At 38.0% G+C, this 17,579-nt stretch overlaps 1 protein-coding gene across 4 annotated transcripts in view; it reads left to right on the top strand.

The window, feature by feature from the left end:
• THADA (THADA armadillo repeat containing) overlaps positions 1 to 17,579 on the top strand; it is a 171,908-nt gene that overhangs the window by 95,123 nt on the left and 59,206 nt on the right. For all 4 annotated transcript variants that reach the window (XM_052805700.1, XM_052805699.1, XM_052805701.1 and 1 more), the window contains one exon: positions 11,959 to 12,074. In XM_052805700.1, coding sequence (XP_052661660.1) covers positions 11,959 to 12,074 — 116 coding nt within the window. The remainder of the gene's footprint in view (positions 1 to 11,958; positions 12,075 to 17,579) is intronic.

The following is a 17,579-nucleotide window of genomic DNA, read 5'->3' as shown; positions in this document are numbered from 1 at the left end:
CTGGTTTAGTTTATCTAAAGGTAGTAAACAGAAAGTGTTTAATCTGTTAGCTAAAGAAACTATTGATTTTTGGTGGGTGCTGTTGCAATTGCAGCCACTGGTAAAATGCGAAAGTGACAGGACACTGCCTGGGGAGTGGTGGATGGAGACAAACACAGGCAAGGCCAAATTGGTACTGATTGTGAAGGGGAAAGGCACTGAAGAATCCACTGTGAGATACTCTGACCACCTTGTGTTTGGTGTTTATTTGCAAGAAAAAGGGTATGAAGTATCCTGATAGTTACTTGTATCACTGCAGAATGGTTTTCAGCTGCCTTGAGCAAATCTGGCATGTAGTGAAATGCCTCATTGTTGCTCTCATTGCCAGTTTTGAGGCTTTAATGCCAGAGGATTTCTGCAGGCTTGTGCTCTGCAAACAGCTTGTGCACAGCAGTCCACATCTAGCTGACCATCACTAGCCCCTCTGCTGGGTGTTGCAGCTGCCACTGATCCTCCCTGAGCTGTTTCAGTAAAAAGGAGTAAGATTTCTCAATTTAAATAGGAGGCCTCTGCTAACCTAACTCATGTGACTGAAGGGAGTGCAGAGTTTGCTTTCATTAGAAGCCTGGCCAGGAGGTTTGGTTGAACAAGTGGTTGGCATGGTAACATCTACCACTGGCACCACTGTGTTCAGAAGGCAGCCTCTATGCAGTTCAATATCCAAAGTAGTGAAAGGTTGAGCTACAGCAGCTTTAAAAAACTGTTCTTAGAACTGTTTTTAGAGACAGACAGCTGTACTCCTCTGGGATAATAACATCAATGGCAAGCACATGCAAATGTTGGAGAAGGTGGTCTTGAGTAAGGAAATGCGTTGGAAGAACTTGCTTTTCAAAGAAACCTTTCTGCCATAAAAACTGTTGCTGTTGACATTCCCTTTTGTCAAAAGCACATCTTATCAATTGCATGCGAGTGGAAGAGAGAAGGGAAAAATAATAATAGACAACAGATCTTCCTGAACCTTCTAATGCCTCTGAAGAGAAGAGCCCCAGCAAATTTCATCATTTTTCTTTGGAACTTGTCTGTAACTGGTGAATTCGCAGAGACAGCGTTAGTCTGCTGTGATGCTGCTGATAGTAAAACAAAGTGCGTGAGCTTGCTGGAGTTCAGGAAATGTTTGATAGCTTTGAGTTTGGCACTTTCTGTGATAGCGTAGGATGCTTGTTTGGCTGGGGAAAAAAAATCCACAAGGCAATGAAGCTTTGTGGCTAATTAAAATCAGAAGGAATATTTGAGCTGTTTTGGGGAGATGTAATCAGCTGGCCAGCAAGATTAAACTTTAGGAACAAAAGAGAAATATATTGCAGATAGAATTCCAAGTGTTTAAAGCAGAGATGCAAAATTCATTAACGTTGTTCTCTGATTATGCATTTAGCCCTCTCCTTGCCCTTAAGTTTACCTTGGCTAAGGCACTTGCAGTTAAATGGCACTGTGAAAATTACTGGAAAACATTAACTTGTTATTGTAAGCTGACATCATGCTGAGCCTGATGGGAAGTGAAAATTTATAAATAGCTTGTCCATATGCGTAAGGCAAAAATCTGCTGAGTTTCAGCAGTAGCATGATTCATGTATTTGCTGTAGTTTAAGTTTCATCATAAGCTATCTATGTTTCTATGAATGTCATAGTTTCATAAAGTACCAGTTCAAAATGATACCAGTAGAAAACTTCAGCAAGATCAGTGGTCCAAAACTGATGAACTCTAAGGAAATACCGTCTATATTTTCTGTGCATTTTTGGTGGTACAGTTGACATCTTACTGGCATATATGTATTCTTCCCACTGTTTCCTCTGGAGAGCAAAGTGCTTTCAAAAAAGTATACTTAAAGCATAATTTAGTAATTTTTTTCTCCCCACAAATACTCATGCACATGCCTACTATCTGTGAATTGGAACTTAAGGGATCTGAGTTAAGTCTGTCTCTGGGATGCATCCACTGCAGATTTTAAATAAATCACTTAATCTCTCTGTTTCCTTGCCTGCAAGACTTTCTTCTATAATAATCTGTTTGGAAAAGGGGGGGGGGGGGGGGGAGACTACAAAGATTGAGAAGCAATATGCCATTACATAAGTAACAGCTTTGTTTCTTCATCATTCATGGAAAAGAAGTAGAAGGATGATGTGTATTTCAGGAAGCCAGTCCTCCTGTCTCTCAGGTGATTTTTTTTGTTGGAAAGTGGCTGTATCCAGATCCTCCTGTGACAAATACTACTGCTTGTAGTACAATGAGACTAAAAACATAGGAGGGCTGTTTGGCTGAAGATTGTCTTTTTCCCTCTCATGGTACATCTCAGTGGGATCCTCTTACGTGAATGACTTCCTAGATGTTACTGTAATTAAAAGAGTTTGCATTACATGCACCTTCCTTTGTCCTGTTGTCCTATATACTGTCTTTGTAAAGCTGAACTACTCATTATTAATGTTTACACTTGGAATTCAGTTTCACTTATCTACAAGTTAAGCCCACACATTAGCTATGTTGTCTGGACAAAGTTACTTTTATTGCATATTACAGTTGCATGTTCTTTTTTTGTAGGGATAATTTTGACAGAGGAAAATTCTTGTGAGTTCCACCTGCATTCGGCTGTGTTACTTTGCAACGGAGGAGTATGGCATTTGAGTTCAGGGTCTAGGCACCAACATGGATGATGTTTGATGTATCTGTATAGCTGCAGCCCCTAACGTCCCTGTTGTTACCAGCAACTAATTGTGTGAGAATTTTCTTTAAGGGAGGGACATTTTCCCTGTTATTTGCACTCAAAGAGAATTGCAGCAATCTCTGCTATGGAAGAGCGATCAATCTTACACTAAGTTCAGCAGGCTTTATAATGTTGCCTTAGAGTTCAGACAAAAGAGTGCAATTGGTAATACTGAGTTCCTCAGATGTAAATGGAGCCATTCAGAGTGACAATATACTTGTAAATATGCAGCAATGGAAGGGGAAGTTGATCCTCATACAGTGGTATGTACAGTGACAGGTTATGGCTGACTTGATGTATGAATGGGGAAAAGCTTTTGGAAGATGTAATATGACCCTGGAAAACACCACCTTTTTTTTCATGGGTAGAGCTACGTGCACTTGGACATTTAATGTGGCAAATTATTCCTCAGACTTTAAAAATACTGAATGTTTTTCTTTTGTTTGAGAGACCTGTATATGTGTGTTCTCTAAGTTTAAAATCATTAGCTGAGAGAAGAAAATTGTTTTCTGGAGCTGCAAGTTTACTTTATGCTATAATGTCAATTTAGGAAATAAAAGGATCAAATCAATATAGCTTACTTCTAACTATTTGCTCAGCTTGTGCATTAATAAAGACATTCCTGAGACAGAAGATCACCTCTGCTGAAACTAGCAAAGCTACGGGGTCAAGTAGCAGTGTACTTCTGAGCGCTCTTTATAAACATGTTTGTACTGACAGTGTCTCTTACATGTCAGCTTCTTAGTGTCAGTGGGGTAGCTGTATTCTTTAATATTCTTCCTAATTGTAAACATCCCTCAGTAAACAAGGGTGTGTACCTTGGTCTTTTATTTGTATGCATGTGGATGTGTGCAGGATAACTGTGTTACGAGGACATAGTCTGGGAATGAATAATTTCAAATTGTTTCACCACCACCCCCCAAAAAAACAAAAAAAGAAAAAAAGCTGTTTAAAGGAGAGGGAAAGCTTTCTATCCCTTGAAGTAGCTAGATTAAGACAGCGATGGGTGGGTTTTTATGGTGGCAGGGTATAGACTCAGAAGAGGACACTTCATTGTATCCTTCCTGCTGTTTGTTCTGATCAGAAATACAGGCTGAGCACAGTTTTTAACTGCTTCCAACACACAGTCTGGTGTGTTCATTTCTCTAGACTTTCAGGTTTTGGTTATCTACTGCTGGGAAGATAATAGATATGTTTGCAGAGAGTGGAAATGCCACCAGCTCCACGGTAGCCTCTTTCGTCTCTGGTCAAGCTGGCTGGTTAGGAGGATGTGTGCGAGACCCTTACTTGTCAGTCAGCTTTGCTTTTTCTTAGCGCCGTCTACTTAGTGGGGTTTTCTGTTTTCTCATCAGCCAACCTGTCTGTATAGGTCTTTTGGTTGGGCTTCTCTACCCAGCACATGTGCCTTTAGGTATAACATGAATGATAGCTTAAAAAGTACCTCAAATCCTAATGGTAAAAAAAACTCCTAATAATTACGCAGTCAGACCTGGTATCAGCTTTCTGTGCAAATAGGCAAACCATGTACTTTTAAGAGAAAATTCAGCTAGGACTTTCAAGTAAATAACACTAATGAATTTGATGTTAGCTGGCAGCAAACTTCTCATTGTTTTGTTTTCTCCTAATACAGAATTTGAGTTGCATAAGCACATTTTAAGCTGGAATACAATTTCATCCTGACTAAAATAGGAAAAAAACCCCTAATAAAAATGGTATTGCAAGAACTTTGATCTATGAAATTTCACACTTGTTGGCTTGTTTTAGACAAAAGCAGGAGTTTATCTTCAATTTTAAGAACACATTTTTAATAACGGATGTTTTGTGGTATATATCTATCACTGAGAAGAAAGCTACTTTGCTATTTTTCAGCATTTTGTACCTTTCATTAGTTATGGCACATTCATAATTTTCAGATTATTAAACAGCTGTGTTATTCTTGCTCAGTTATCTGGAGTTAGCTAGTATTGTATTTTTATTCATAACTTCAGATGCTTTCATACCTTATTTTACAACTTCTTAATTCAATCAAAACATGCTTCCCTGCATTTTAATTAAAACAACTTGATTCTTTTATAAACCTGGCTTAATGAATTTTGATGGATATATTTGGAAGAAGGATTTAAAAGCCCTACTTTCTTATGAATAATAAACCAAAGTTGTGTAATTACATGATGAAATGTGCTGACAAAACAAAGCTGAATTTATGGAAAAATTTAATTGTGAACCAGCTATTGCTTTAAAAGAAGAAATAAATTTTATAGTTTTCAGACAAATATTTTCAAAGAGGAAATATTTCAACCTCAAAACAAATTTGAGGAAACAGTATTCATGTATGGTAATCATATATGACAATCTTATAGTTTATATTTGGCAGAAATAATAATCTGATCTCTTAGTTGTGAAATTACCATCATGAAATTAAGACTTCAAAGAAAGGAGGTGGTAAGAACAAAAGGTGATGCCTGTAATAATCTGGTATATATAAATGATCCAGGACTATGAGAACAATGTAATAGATGATGGCTTTTCTAACACATTTGTTTGGGGATGGCAAGAGAATTGATAAATATTTGAAATTCCTCTTCAATATATTGTCATTTAAATGTGGAAATAAATTCACAATATTTACTCTGCCCCCCCCCCCCCCCCCCAAACACCACCTTCTCTCTATTTTTCTCATAATTAAATACCTCAGATGAAGGAAAGCCTTAAAGTTTGTAATAGAGTTGGTGTATCTACACAGTTGCTAAACCTCAGTCTGGCAGAGGATGAATCATACACTGTGAGAACGCAGGGCACAGGGGTGCCACCAGCGCTGTCTGGTGCAACATGTTTGTGTGCTGTGGTTCTGTACTAATTTTAAACTATTTCCCTGCAACTTGTGTAGCTGCTTTTGTTTGTGAGAGTAGCACGAACTGCAGGGACTGTGTTCATACCATACTTGCTGGTAATAAAATACTACATTTATTTTCCACAAATATAAATTTTTACAGACTAGGACAATATCAGAAGGTAACCAGATAGTTATAAACTCTCCCATCTATTTTTGTGTAGATATCTTCTTGGAAAACTGGACGGAGGTAGTTGAGGGTTTTAGTCCCATTGTAATTATCACACTGGCACTTTTCATCTTTAAGAAGAAGGGGATTTTTAGGGCTTGTTTTTCCCTAGAGATAATTATTGTGACTTTGAACTTTTTATCATCCTAATGAAAATGCTTTCACCTGTCACAGCAGCTTGCCAGTTTTTATCTACATGCTTGTAGTAAAAAAATGAAAAATTTGGCCTCACTTTCAGAATACAGAGATAACTTGGTGGTTGTATTTATCATACAAGAAGAATAAAATTTTATCTTAAGTGAGAGAAGAAAAGGAAAATCATGTTTGAGGTTTTCTCACTAGCCTGTCAGTACTCAGGCAAAAGCTTTTGATGGAACAATTCCAAAAAAACACATTTAGCTTAGTGCAGTAATCTCCTTACTGCTGCCATTTTCCGAACACCATTTTTTGGCTTTCCTTGTTGCTTCAACCTCCATAGCTTGGTGAGTGGCATATTTTTCCAAGCTTAGTATTTACACAGTGTTTTCTTTCAGCTGGTGAAACATCTGTATTCTTTGTAATTTTTTTAGGGAGTTAAATGATCTATGCTGAGAATGTACAGTTTAGGGTGATGTCAGTTTGCTTTCCCCCACCCCTCCCAAGAAGCACTGAGATGAACACTGGGAGCATTGTTTCAGTCTTGTACTTAGGAATGTGAATATTTGTGCTGTATACTTAATTTCATCCAAACATAGCTGAGGGCATGCATGCAGAAGTTTTTATTGCTTCAGGTCAGCTTAAGGGGAGAAAAGTTTCACTTTGCTACTTCACTGAGAAGTGTGCAATTATATAACCTTCAATGTGGTTTTGGAAAATCTGATTGTTTAAAAAAGGCACTTTGTGCAGCAGCATGTTGAAGACTGTGTTTTCTTTTAAATATGAACATGTGTGCATGCACACCAAGTATCCACCTAATCATTATTTCATGTCTGAAGTTAACAGTTTATTGTAAATTTCAGAAACCCTAGTTCCTCCTATAAAATTAATGCTAATGCTACAAAATATTAATTTAAATTTGTTAGAAAGTGTGTCACAATAGATCAACTTTGTGGCTATTAAAAGGTTGTGTTAAATTTGCAGTGTCTCTATGTATGCAGGAGAACTCTTGGCATCAAAGAAGGTTTAAAGGCACTTGCTAAATTTTGTGTTTGATACAAGTTTTCATCCACAGTTGCATTGCTTCATTATTCTAATAGTGTATTTCACAGCCTGAATACAGCAATTTGAGCTGGTATGAGAGGTGCTAAAGATAACGATCAGCTTCATATCATATCAAAGTTGATGTGAGGGAGAAGAATGTCTCTTTCTCCTTCTCATGATTTATATTTTTGACTTGGCTGATATCTAATCAGTTAAGTATTTTTTAAAAAAAAGTAATGTGCTTTTTTTTTTTTTTACTTGATCATCCAAAATGAATACTTGGAATATAGCAGATACTATGTCTTAAGGTCTGCTTGGGTACAAAGAAAACACTCAACTTTCTCATGTCATGACAGGGAGATACAGAAGTCTCTCAGCGTTGCATCTGAAAGCATGCTGTTTGATGGGGGATGGATGTGAACAGGACAAGAAGGATATGTGTGATGATTGACCAGCAGGGAACCAAGCCTGCTGTTTCCTTTTTTGCCCCTTCCCTTCCCTGCCCTCCTCTGCTTTTTTCCCCTTTTCTTGAGGCTTCCACAGTAGAAGAACAAGGATGAAGCATGGACAATGCCAAGGAAGGGAGGGAAGGTATTGGACGTTGGGAGTGGCTGGAGAGCAGAACACAGCTTCCAGTTAATTGGCATGCTGGGTCCTTGGGTTTTGCTAATTAGGATATAGTGTCATAAATGAGCTAGCTTGATGCTTTTTTTTTTTTTTTTTTAAACCCTGTTATTCTGCACTAAGAAGTCCTCCCGTGCTGGTGGTTTTACCTGCAGCAGGTTAGCACGTGCTGGCTCAGAGTTAGTAGAACCTCATGGACCAAAGGGTCTCAGGATGGTCAATAGCTGGACACTGTTCCCCATTATGTATCCAAGTACCTGGACTTCCCACGGCTTGCACTGTTTTAACAACTCTTGCCCAGGTTGATGGGCAGTCTGTATAGTCCTGCTGGTGTATTAGCCTGACTCCTGAACAGCCTGCTCAGGGAAAGAAAAGGTTTTTGAGCATCCACCAACTCGCCATCTTTAACGCAGGGTTCCCCAGAACTACAGACAATACCTTGGGTGTTGTATCTTCAGTCCTATTGAAAAGACTCCCAACATCTCAAAGATGCTTTCAGGCTGCTTTCTTGGTGTTTAGTTCACGTCAAATTTAAAAATAATTGCTGTCATCCTGTAAGTCTTCATAAATCTTCCTCTGCAGACAGTGCAGATGTTTTGTAAAACTACCTTTAAAAAAGAAAAAATCATTTCATATATTGCCTTAGTGTAATAAAAAAAAAATCCCACATACAAAAGGAACACCATGACCTCATTGCATTTATGTGTAAGTGATGAATTAAGCAGAGGATTTTAAATCGAGTAGTATTTTGGACTTGAGGAGAGCCATGTGCTGGAAAGCCTGTCTATTTTATTATCTAGATCAAACAGTCTCTTAAAACTTGCTACCTCCCCTTGCAAACATTGCCTGACTTGTAGTCTTAGATCATGGAAGCTACAGCAATATTACTATAAGCCAAAGAATGACATGTCACACATGATAGAAGTGCAGAACTACTGAGGTTAACTTTTCCAGATTGCTTGTTTGGTAGCTTACATAAAATAAGGCTTTCAATAAAATATGCTGACATTAATTACAATTTCAAATTTAGTTTAGGCATTGTAAAATCTTATGCTGAAATAAATAATTCCTTTTTGGGGAAAGCTTTCTAGGTCTCTAAAATTTGGTGAGGGGACCTGAATAAATGGTAGAGGGCTTGCACTGAAATAATGAGAAAATCAGGTTTTTGCATATGTCAGAAGACGGAACAGGGTATACTGTAGTAGTTGAACATTGTCTTTGATGAATACCAACGTTTTTCAAGAGTGAACCAAACTCTTATGTGAGTTGCACCTTCTAATTCTATTGCTTAAATATGGCTCATGTCCTCTAATTTTTACCATCTGAATAGTATTGAAAGGATATGGTTCATATAGAGACTGAACTGCAGAGGAGTGTTGATTGCGTTTTCAGTACTGAATTTCCTACCCGGCCTAATTTAAATCCACAAATTTTACCTTCTTAGTATGCACAGTTCTCCCTCTCTCAAGACCTTTTGCTTGAACTATCAAACTACTTAGGTTTCACGTGTGTTTAGGAGGGAGGCACTTTGAGAGTTGTTTTCAAAGCTGAAGAGATTAAATTAATTTAAGCTTCTAGGAAAAAATATGATAGCCCCTTCATAATTGTGAAACAGATTTTATATTATTGCTTAGAGGTAAATCCCTTCTCATTCCTGGAAACGAACAGAAGCACAGAAGAATAAAACTAGAAAGGTTAAGGCACCAAATGGTTTTCAGTTAGCAGAGGATATAAAAGGGAATAAGAAAAGCTTCTGCTTATATATTATTTTCCTTTTTCATCCCTTTTCTTCTATAGTGTCCATTGCAGAGATTAAGGGCAAGCCACAAAAAAAATAGAGAGAAACTAGTAGCAGTGGCAACTTTGTGCATTGCTTTTTATGAAGAAGGTTGATTTGAGTAGATGCTTACGTAAACCGTTTCAATAAGCAGACAGTTGCACAGGCAAGAGCAGTCTAAAGAAGAGGATGCAAGGTAGAGATCTCGGGTGATATTCAAATGTTTGCAAGCATGCACTTTTGCAAAGTGCTTTATAGAAAAAGATCAAAATTCAAAGAGATCTTGGAAAGACCGTCTTAGAAAGATGGTCTGCTATCAACAAAATGATGTTCGGTACAGAGGGCTTAAAAAGATTTGAAAAAAAGAAAGACAACAGCTATCTTTCCAGGATGTCTCTTGCCTACAGAGCACCTGCTAACACAGGGAGACAAGAGTTTATTTCATTGTTCCTGTCAGAGGGGCCCCAGTGGAATCTCTGTGTTTAATAAGTACCTCACTAGGAAAAAATCTGGACTGACTGAATGGTGTCCAGAGAACAGTTGTTTACTGTGAGGGCAAAGGTAGGAGTGGAGAGGAACACCTTACCTCAAGAGCTTGAATTTTGAGGGTGAAACACTAGAAAAGGTTGCATACAAATATTTTGGAATCTGCTTTCTTCACTGTTTTCAGGATTAGGACAGTCAGGCATTTGTTTCATTGGAGAATGTTTAGACCCTGCCTCAGTGTTTATATGGATTAGATAGTCTCTTGACATCTCTTCTGTTCTGTTTCTGTGCTTATTTGAAACCACCGCAGCTGTTTTTCCACTTGAATAATTTCACAAAAAATAACCCAGATGAAAATGTGTCAAGTGAATGCTATGCGGCAGTGCTTGTGTTTCCAAAACAAGCAAACAAACAAAAAAAATATAACCCCAGGAGCAAGTGACAGCTGGAATGCGGGAAACCAAGATCTGAGATGTAAAAATCTGGCTATAAAGGTTTTTCTTTTCCCAAAGTGAAATGAAGGCCCCAGCTTGATCCCTTAGTTATAAAATTGTCACTTTGGAAGTATGAAGTGCTAATACTTTCACACATTGGGAGTGTTTCCATATAGAATGCTCATGTATGTATTTTCAGAAATGGTCTGATAACACCTCTAAAACTTCCTAAATTCTGCACATTGCCAGTTTCAATAAATAATGGGGGATGTACTTTTTCGATTTGCATAGAAACCCTGTCATGTCTATCAATGTAACTTACCTGTGTAGGCAAACAGAATTTCAAATTTGGAGCCTGTAAGGCAAGTTGAAGAGGGAGAGTTAGCACCCTGTTCCTCCTATTCCAGCTTCCAAATTGCACATGTGTGCAAAACTCCTTAACCTGAGCAAAATCTTTCCCAGTAGGCTTCAGTGTTGCACTGTGTATCTCTGTGATTTTCCATTTAGAAGTTAACTCACCTAGGTGTTTCCTGTTACCTTGCACCTGAATGGGAAAGGTAAAAACTAAGTGGGATGATATGGGCATTATCGTGTGTGTCAGGCATCCTCTCCCACATGCAGAGAGGGTGGATACTAGAGGGGTTGGGCTTGGAGAGTCCCTCTCCACTGTGCAGTTGGTATCAGCTTTCATATATTATCCAGTATTTCATGCTTATGATCTAGATGACTATACATATTTTTTAACTCCATTTTTTCTTAACACTTTTCTATATATTCAATACTACTTGGAAAACCTGTTTTTAAATAGCAAAGGAAGGTCTCTAAGAGCAGAAGTTACTTGCTTTGTTAACTGTCTGACCAGAAAACTGCTGGTCATGCTTTCTATTTTGGTATCTTGAGTTCTTTCCTTCATGGTAGCTAGGATGTGTTTACTAGCCTTTTATGTGAAGTTCTGGAGGAGATAGCGCAGTTGGTGCACAGCCCCAGTGCAGGAGCTCAGTCTTCTCTGTCCTTGGCAGGGAAAGGTGCGAGCATCTCCCTTCTCTGTGGACCCCAGCTGCCCACTGGGTTTGACTGGAGCCCTGAACAGAGGGTCTCAGGAGCAGGAATAAAGATACTTTTCTGTCAGCACTTCAAATCAGTTATAGATGATAATTCTACTGCCTTTAAAAAGCTTTTTGCTCAGTGTGTGGATTTTAAAGACACTTCCCTGTCTGCTTACTTGTACGATGCAACCATCCCTGCTCCATCCAGTGGGACGAGCTGCCAGCGCGCTCCACAGACAGTTGTGCTGGCACTGGTGAGCAGATGGCACTGCAGGAAAGTTGAAAGTTGAGGGATGCTTAAGTTGGCAAGGGCCAGTAGGAGTGGTGCTCATCTGGCTGTCCTCTGCTCACTTCATGGAGGTTAACATCTTCCAGCACTTTCTGTGTTTTGTTCTTGAATTACTGTGAAAAGTGAATTTTAAAGAATAGGCAATTTAAGGATTCTATCTGTTCTTATGCCAAACAAATACACATTTTTCCTTGAGTAATAGTTGTTCATTTTGCAGGTGGCTGTTTGCATCCTACAGTTATTTGGAGGAAGAACAGTGGCTAGAAACTCTAGTTTCAATTCTATAATTTCTTTTTTTCTTCTTTCTTTTTCTTTTTTTTCTTTTTTAGGTTTTTCACTTGCTGCAATCGTACTTAGAATCAAAACAGCTCTTAAGTTTGGGCTTTCAGCAGGGACTGGGTGACATCATTGCCTGTGTAGGAACCAAACTGTGGTTGGCTAAAAGGTAAGACAAAACACAAGATATCTATGTTTATACACATATGTAACTAGCATATAGAAGGCTTAGCTAATGGGGTTTTTTAAAATTATTTTTTATTTTGGCAAGGTGGACAGTTTTCTTTCTCTAGAAACATGTAAAATTTAGATGCCTTATTGGCTTGCTGGTTTTTTTAATTGAGATGATTTTTTTTTTCCCTTGAAAAAGCAAGGATGAAAAAACGTAAGTATATTTTACCTGTGTGCATTACTGTTTTTTAGTCGTCTTTTAGTTCATTCTCAGCTAAATTTTATAGTCCAGTCATTAAAAAAAAAAGTGTGAATGAAAATGCCTACAGAAGCAGCCTTTTTGAGGATGAACGTTGCTTCTGGGCTAAGAAAAAGATGCCACATATATGAGGTTTTTATGTTACTATTTTCTCTGACTTTGACCTTTAGAATAAAGTAGTAGAAAAATGTCATAGCAATTGTTGAAACTGTCAAAGGTATTTAGCTCCCCACAAACAATCCAAGATAGTTTTGGAAACATTTTCCTTAGGTTTCTGTAAAAGAATCTTCAGATGACCTACATACTGCAATCAAGAAACTTTTGTTTTGGAAAAAAAAACCTACTTGATCTCATCAATTGCTTTTGAAAATTCCCACCAAAAACTTTAAAGGAATCAGAGAGCACAAGTCCTTGTGTAGATAAATAACTGGGTAAAATATTCCAAATTACAGTTTGCACAGTGGAGGGAGGTCACCGATGCAGTCTAGTGTGGACCTCTGATAAACCTATGTTGCTTGTCATCATCAAAAGAAAAATCATAAGTGATTTGCAGAAGTGGGGTGACTAGTGGGTTGAGGAAGTCTTCTGCCAGTGTTAAATGGGTTGGGGTAATCAAGATGCAGTTATCTTTGAGAATTACAGAAGTGTCTCCTGAGAAAGTGAGAGTCATGATATAGCAGGTAAAACTTGATTTAAATAATTGTGAAATGATGTGCATGAATAAAGCAGTGTGGACTTTACTTGGGGAAAGAGTGGTTGACTGACCAGATTTTTTGTTTGAAAAAAATCACCCTGATTCTTGGTAGGGCCCAAGAGGGGAGGGGGCAAATATCATAAAAAGAATGCAGAACAAAACAGAAAACACACTTAAGTTTGTGTATTAATCTGTGCTGTATATTTGAATATTGTGTAAATCCCAAAGAAGATACAGTAGAAATGAGCAGTAAAAAGACTGACAACAAGTATAGAATAGTTTCTAGATGGGGAATGACTAAATAGGCTGAGATGTTTTTAGCCTGGAAAAGGGACAACTGAGGGATGACATGGAAAAAAAGAATTTAATGCTATGAGTCACATGGAAAGGGGATGGGTAATTAGCATCCCTTCCAATACAAGGTGGCAGATTTAAAAGAAACAAAATATTGAAGTTTTTAATGTATTTTTAGCTTAGCCATGGAACTCCATGATACAAGATAGTGTTGGTTTTAAACCTATCTGTATTTTTGACAAATGATTGAACAGAGTCATGGAAGAAAAGCCCAGTGGGGTTACTAAGTATGTAGATATCACAGTTGGCTCAAGAAATTCTTCCGCAACCTTAGAGGTTGAAGGAGAGGTTTTGGCAAGTGTCACTGTTCTTATGCTTCCCTTTCCTGTGCATCTGCTCTCTGCCTCAGTTGGAGACATCATGGTGGATTTGGTGGACCTTTTGACTTGACTCAGTATAAGCATTTTTAAGTCTTTAAATGAGAGTGGTAATTTACTTAATTAAATTAAATCCATTGATACTGTTATAAAGAAAAAAACCCAAACACCAGAGACCAAATTCAGTAGAAAGATACTAGTGCTAAATAATTCAAACCTCTTTCTCCTGAAGCAAATATGTAAGGGCCAGGCTGTGTTCATTACAAATCTTAAATATATTCTGTGTTTTCAAAGTATTTTTTCAGAACTGCCCTTTTTAATACATCAGTCATATTAGCACTGACTTTTTTTTATTATTATTATCTCCAGAAAGGAAATGTTGTCAGGCTGTCTCTAAGAAATCCTGGTACATGATATAGGTATCTGCCTGAAGAGACGTATTTTCTTTCACTTGCCTGTAAAAAGCCACAGCTGTATGTGCTAATATTAACCCTCTCTCAGTAGCATGTTTTCATTTTGTCAGTTTGTTGTAGCGTCCTTTTCATATTCATGCATTCTCAATTATACAGTTAATGCTATACATAAAGTTTTTTTAAATGTCTTTCTCCCCAGATTGTAAAATTTTATATTATGAGCATATAGGTTTGCAACACTAAGTTAAGGTGTTGGTTTTTTTACAGACAGAAACTCTTTTTGCAAATTTCTGATGTACTTATTCTCTCTAAGCCTGTATAGCCGTACATCCTTAGGCGCACATTGAGCTAAGGTGTGTTTTCTTTTTTCTTTCTATTCCTTTTTTTTAAAGTCTAAAAAAAGCAAGTAAAATATCCATGAAATGTTTGGTAACCAAATTTACTTCTAAGTATGTTTTAAACTTAAGACTACGATAAATGATAAAGCTGAAAAATTTTGCTTGCCTCTTAACTTTCTGTGAGATAAATATGTTCAGTGTGGTGTGATTTAAAAACAAAACAAACAAAAAAACCCCAACAAACAACCCAAACAAAGATATTGAAATAGATGGTATTTTGTGGTAGTTTTAGTCTCCCACATTCAGTGTGCAGCTTTACCATTTATATTTGGCTGCGTGGAGCTGAACAACTGTTCTGTGATGAACGGTGGGTTTGGAGGGTTTTGTTGTTGATTTCTCTTTTTCTTGTTTTAAAGGAGTTTTGGGAGGTTGCTTGGCAACTGAGTTGTGAAACTCAGTAAGTCCATCTGTACAGTTTTCTGGATGTTGGGAGAGCATATCAGGAAACCAGCACTTCATTCGTGCCTCGTTGTTAGACTTTTTGGAACGCATCTGCTGCTGGTCACTGTCAGAGAGGGTGGTGGCTGGCTGGACCCTCAGTCCACATACAGTCATTCTTACCTTCTTTCTGTTCAGACAAAGAGAGTGAGTACCACAGAGAAAAATTAATGAATCTCCATGTTTCTTCTGCCTTTTCAAAAGGACATAACTTAGCATGTCACCGATACTGTAGTGCAGTAATTGTTTGAAAAGAGGGTATTAGAGGCACTCACTATTAACCTTAAATGGGTAAAAAAAAGTTAAAGTAACAGGAAAATGGTTTGTGAATTTGGGGAAATGGGGAATTATTTCCAAATATCAGTCTTCATTCACATTTCTGTGCTAGTTCTGTAAAGTTTTTGCTGGTGTTCTTTCAACTACATACTTCCTTTGCACTATGGAACAAACTTCTCTGAGAAACCTGAATTACAAAATTTTGGATTGCACAAGTAGTTCTTAAAAATGAGGCTCAATTGTCATGTATATATATCTGGAGGAAAAGTTATCGTTCTTCAGCTGTTTGCTGAACTGAGTGGGAGGTTTTGTTTGTTTGGGTTTGGGGTTTTCTTTACCTTTTCAGAGCCAGAATGTAATTTCCTTTCATCAGAATGTATTGGTGTAGAATAGCTCAAGAAACTATTGCACATTCCCTGTAATATACTAATCTCTTCTCCCTCCTCCACTGCCCCCCCCGCCCCCGATTTTGCTTTAGAGAATAAAATAATGACTCACATTCCCCAAACTGAATTTCATAAAACATTCATTTTTTCAGCTGGTATTTTCTGTCTGTTGTGAAGACAGGCTTCTCATGTTAATGGGACATGGTTACCTTTTCTCCTTTGTAGCATATATTAGAATATCAGAAGAAAAAAAATCTTTCCTCCACCTTCCTTGTTTTTTTCCTACATCTTCAAAATACTAACTTTTTTGAGTATTCAAAAGAAGTATTTCCATTTTTGATGTTTTGGTGAATGAGACCTGCCTTTCATCCACTTCTCAAGGTGATGTTTGAAACTTTTCACTTTGCGTGCGGGTTTATACTTCGTTTGGTGTTTTTTATTTTGTTCTAGAAAACTCTTGTTTGTTAAAGTGGTTTAGTAATGTTATTTCTTCCCCCCACCCTCACACCAGTGTTAGTTTATTGCATTTTTTGCAATTATGGGAGATGCAGGTGTTTGAGAAGAACAGAAATTTTAAAATTACATAAAATCTGCTTTGTTGGAGAACTGAGGTGATGGAATGAAGTGATGGAAATTAGTCTGGTGAAAGCTTTAAAAAAATAATCAATATATCAAGCTAAGCCTTTGAAAGAGTTCAAAGCTCTTTCATATGAATGAAAAAAAAAAAAAGTTTTTTCCTCAACTGCATACCAAGGAGTTACAAGACTAACTCTAGATGCCTTCTGCTTCATAAATACAGAAAGCTAAAAGAGCAGCTTTTGGAGCTGGTAATTTGTTGTACAGAAGTCCCGGAAATATCTGTCTTGTTTCATTTGTAGCCTTTGGCATGGCAAAGTATTGGTATTGGAAAATTTGTGAAATCATGTCATTGCACAGCTTTGCTGTAGGATGCTGTCTTCCAATGCTTTTAGTTGGATTTTTTTTTTTTTCCCCCACCTTCCTTCTTGCTGGAGACCACAGGAGGGGGAAAAGACTTTGAGGTTCTGCCAGAAGTCAAATAACATACTTTGCTAACTTCTAGCCATGTGCCATTTCTTAGCTGAGAGCTTGTCTGCGCTGGGAAAGTTTACTTCTAAGAAGGCTGCTTTCTTGAAACTAACTTGTGTGGAATAGCCTTGTATAAAACCAACTGGCTTTGCGTTTTGCAAAGAGTCACTAGTTCGTCTGGAATGGACCGCCTGCAGTGTGTGCACTTAGCTTTATAACTCAAATATCCCATGCTCTGCAGTGCTGCTGCTTAGCGCTCTGCTTTATGGGTGGGACTGTTAAAAATACAAATGGGTCCTGATGTAGGGGCACAAGATTCAAGCTCACACAACAAATACATGCAAAAGTTATTCCAGGCTTGGACTCAAAACCAGATTCACTGTCCACTGAGGTACTTGCTGCTCAGTTTTCTCCAGGCTGAATCTAGGATGATCCAGCTATAACTGCTTTGAATGAGGGAGATCTCACAGGTATTTTGTAACACTATAGAGTACATTAACTTGCCAAGTTGATGACCGTGGCACTGCATCAAGCCTGTAGTGTCCTTTTTCCCCCCTCCGCTTTTGGCAGTGCTATGTGAGTGACAACAGGCAGACAACCAGTCTTAGGTCCTTCCTAGAAGGAACTTCATGCGAGGTGCATTTAGGCCATTTGTGTGGAAAGCAGGAATGTGGCCTTGCTATGGTTTCAGGACTTCGCGGCTCAGAGAGTGTAACCTAAATATGCCCTTATTCTTCTCATTGCCCTTTAGGAGAGACAGCAGTAATTTCTAGTGAGCAGGCTGTTAAAGACAAAACAGTGGCACATGCAGGCCTATCTAAATATAGGTACAAGATGCCCATGACTCTCGGCAGCTTTTTGCAATCACACAAGCTCTGTGTGATTTTTGGAAGGGGGACATTCTTCAGGAGCTGGAAGGGG

This window comes from Harpia harpyja, chromosome 13 (genome assembly GCF_026419915.1).
Source record: "Harpia harpyja isolate bHarHar1 chromosome 13, bHarHar1 primary haplotype, whole genome shotgun sequence".
Classification (NCBI taxonomy): domain Eukaryota; kingdom Metazoa; phylum Chordata; class Aves; order Accipitriformes; family Accipitridae; genus Harpia; species Harpia harpyja.
This window is presented reverse-complemented; position numbering and strand designations above follow the sequence as displayed.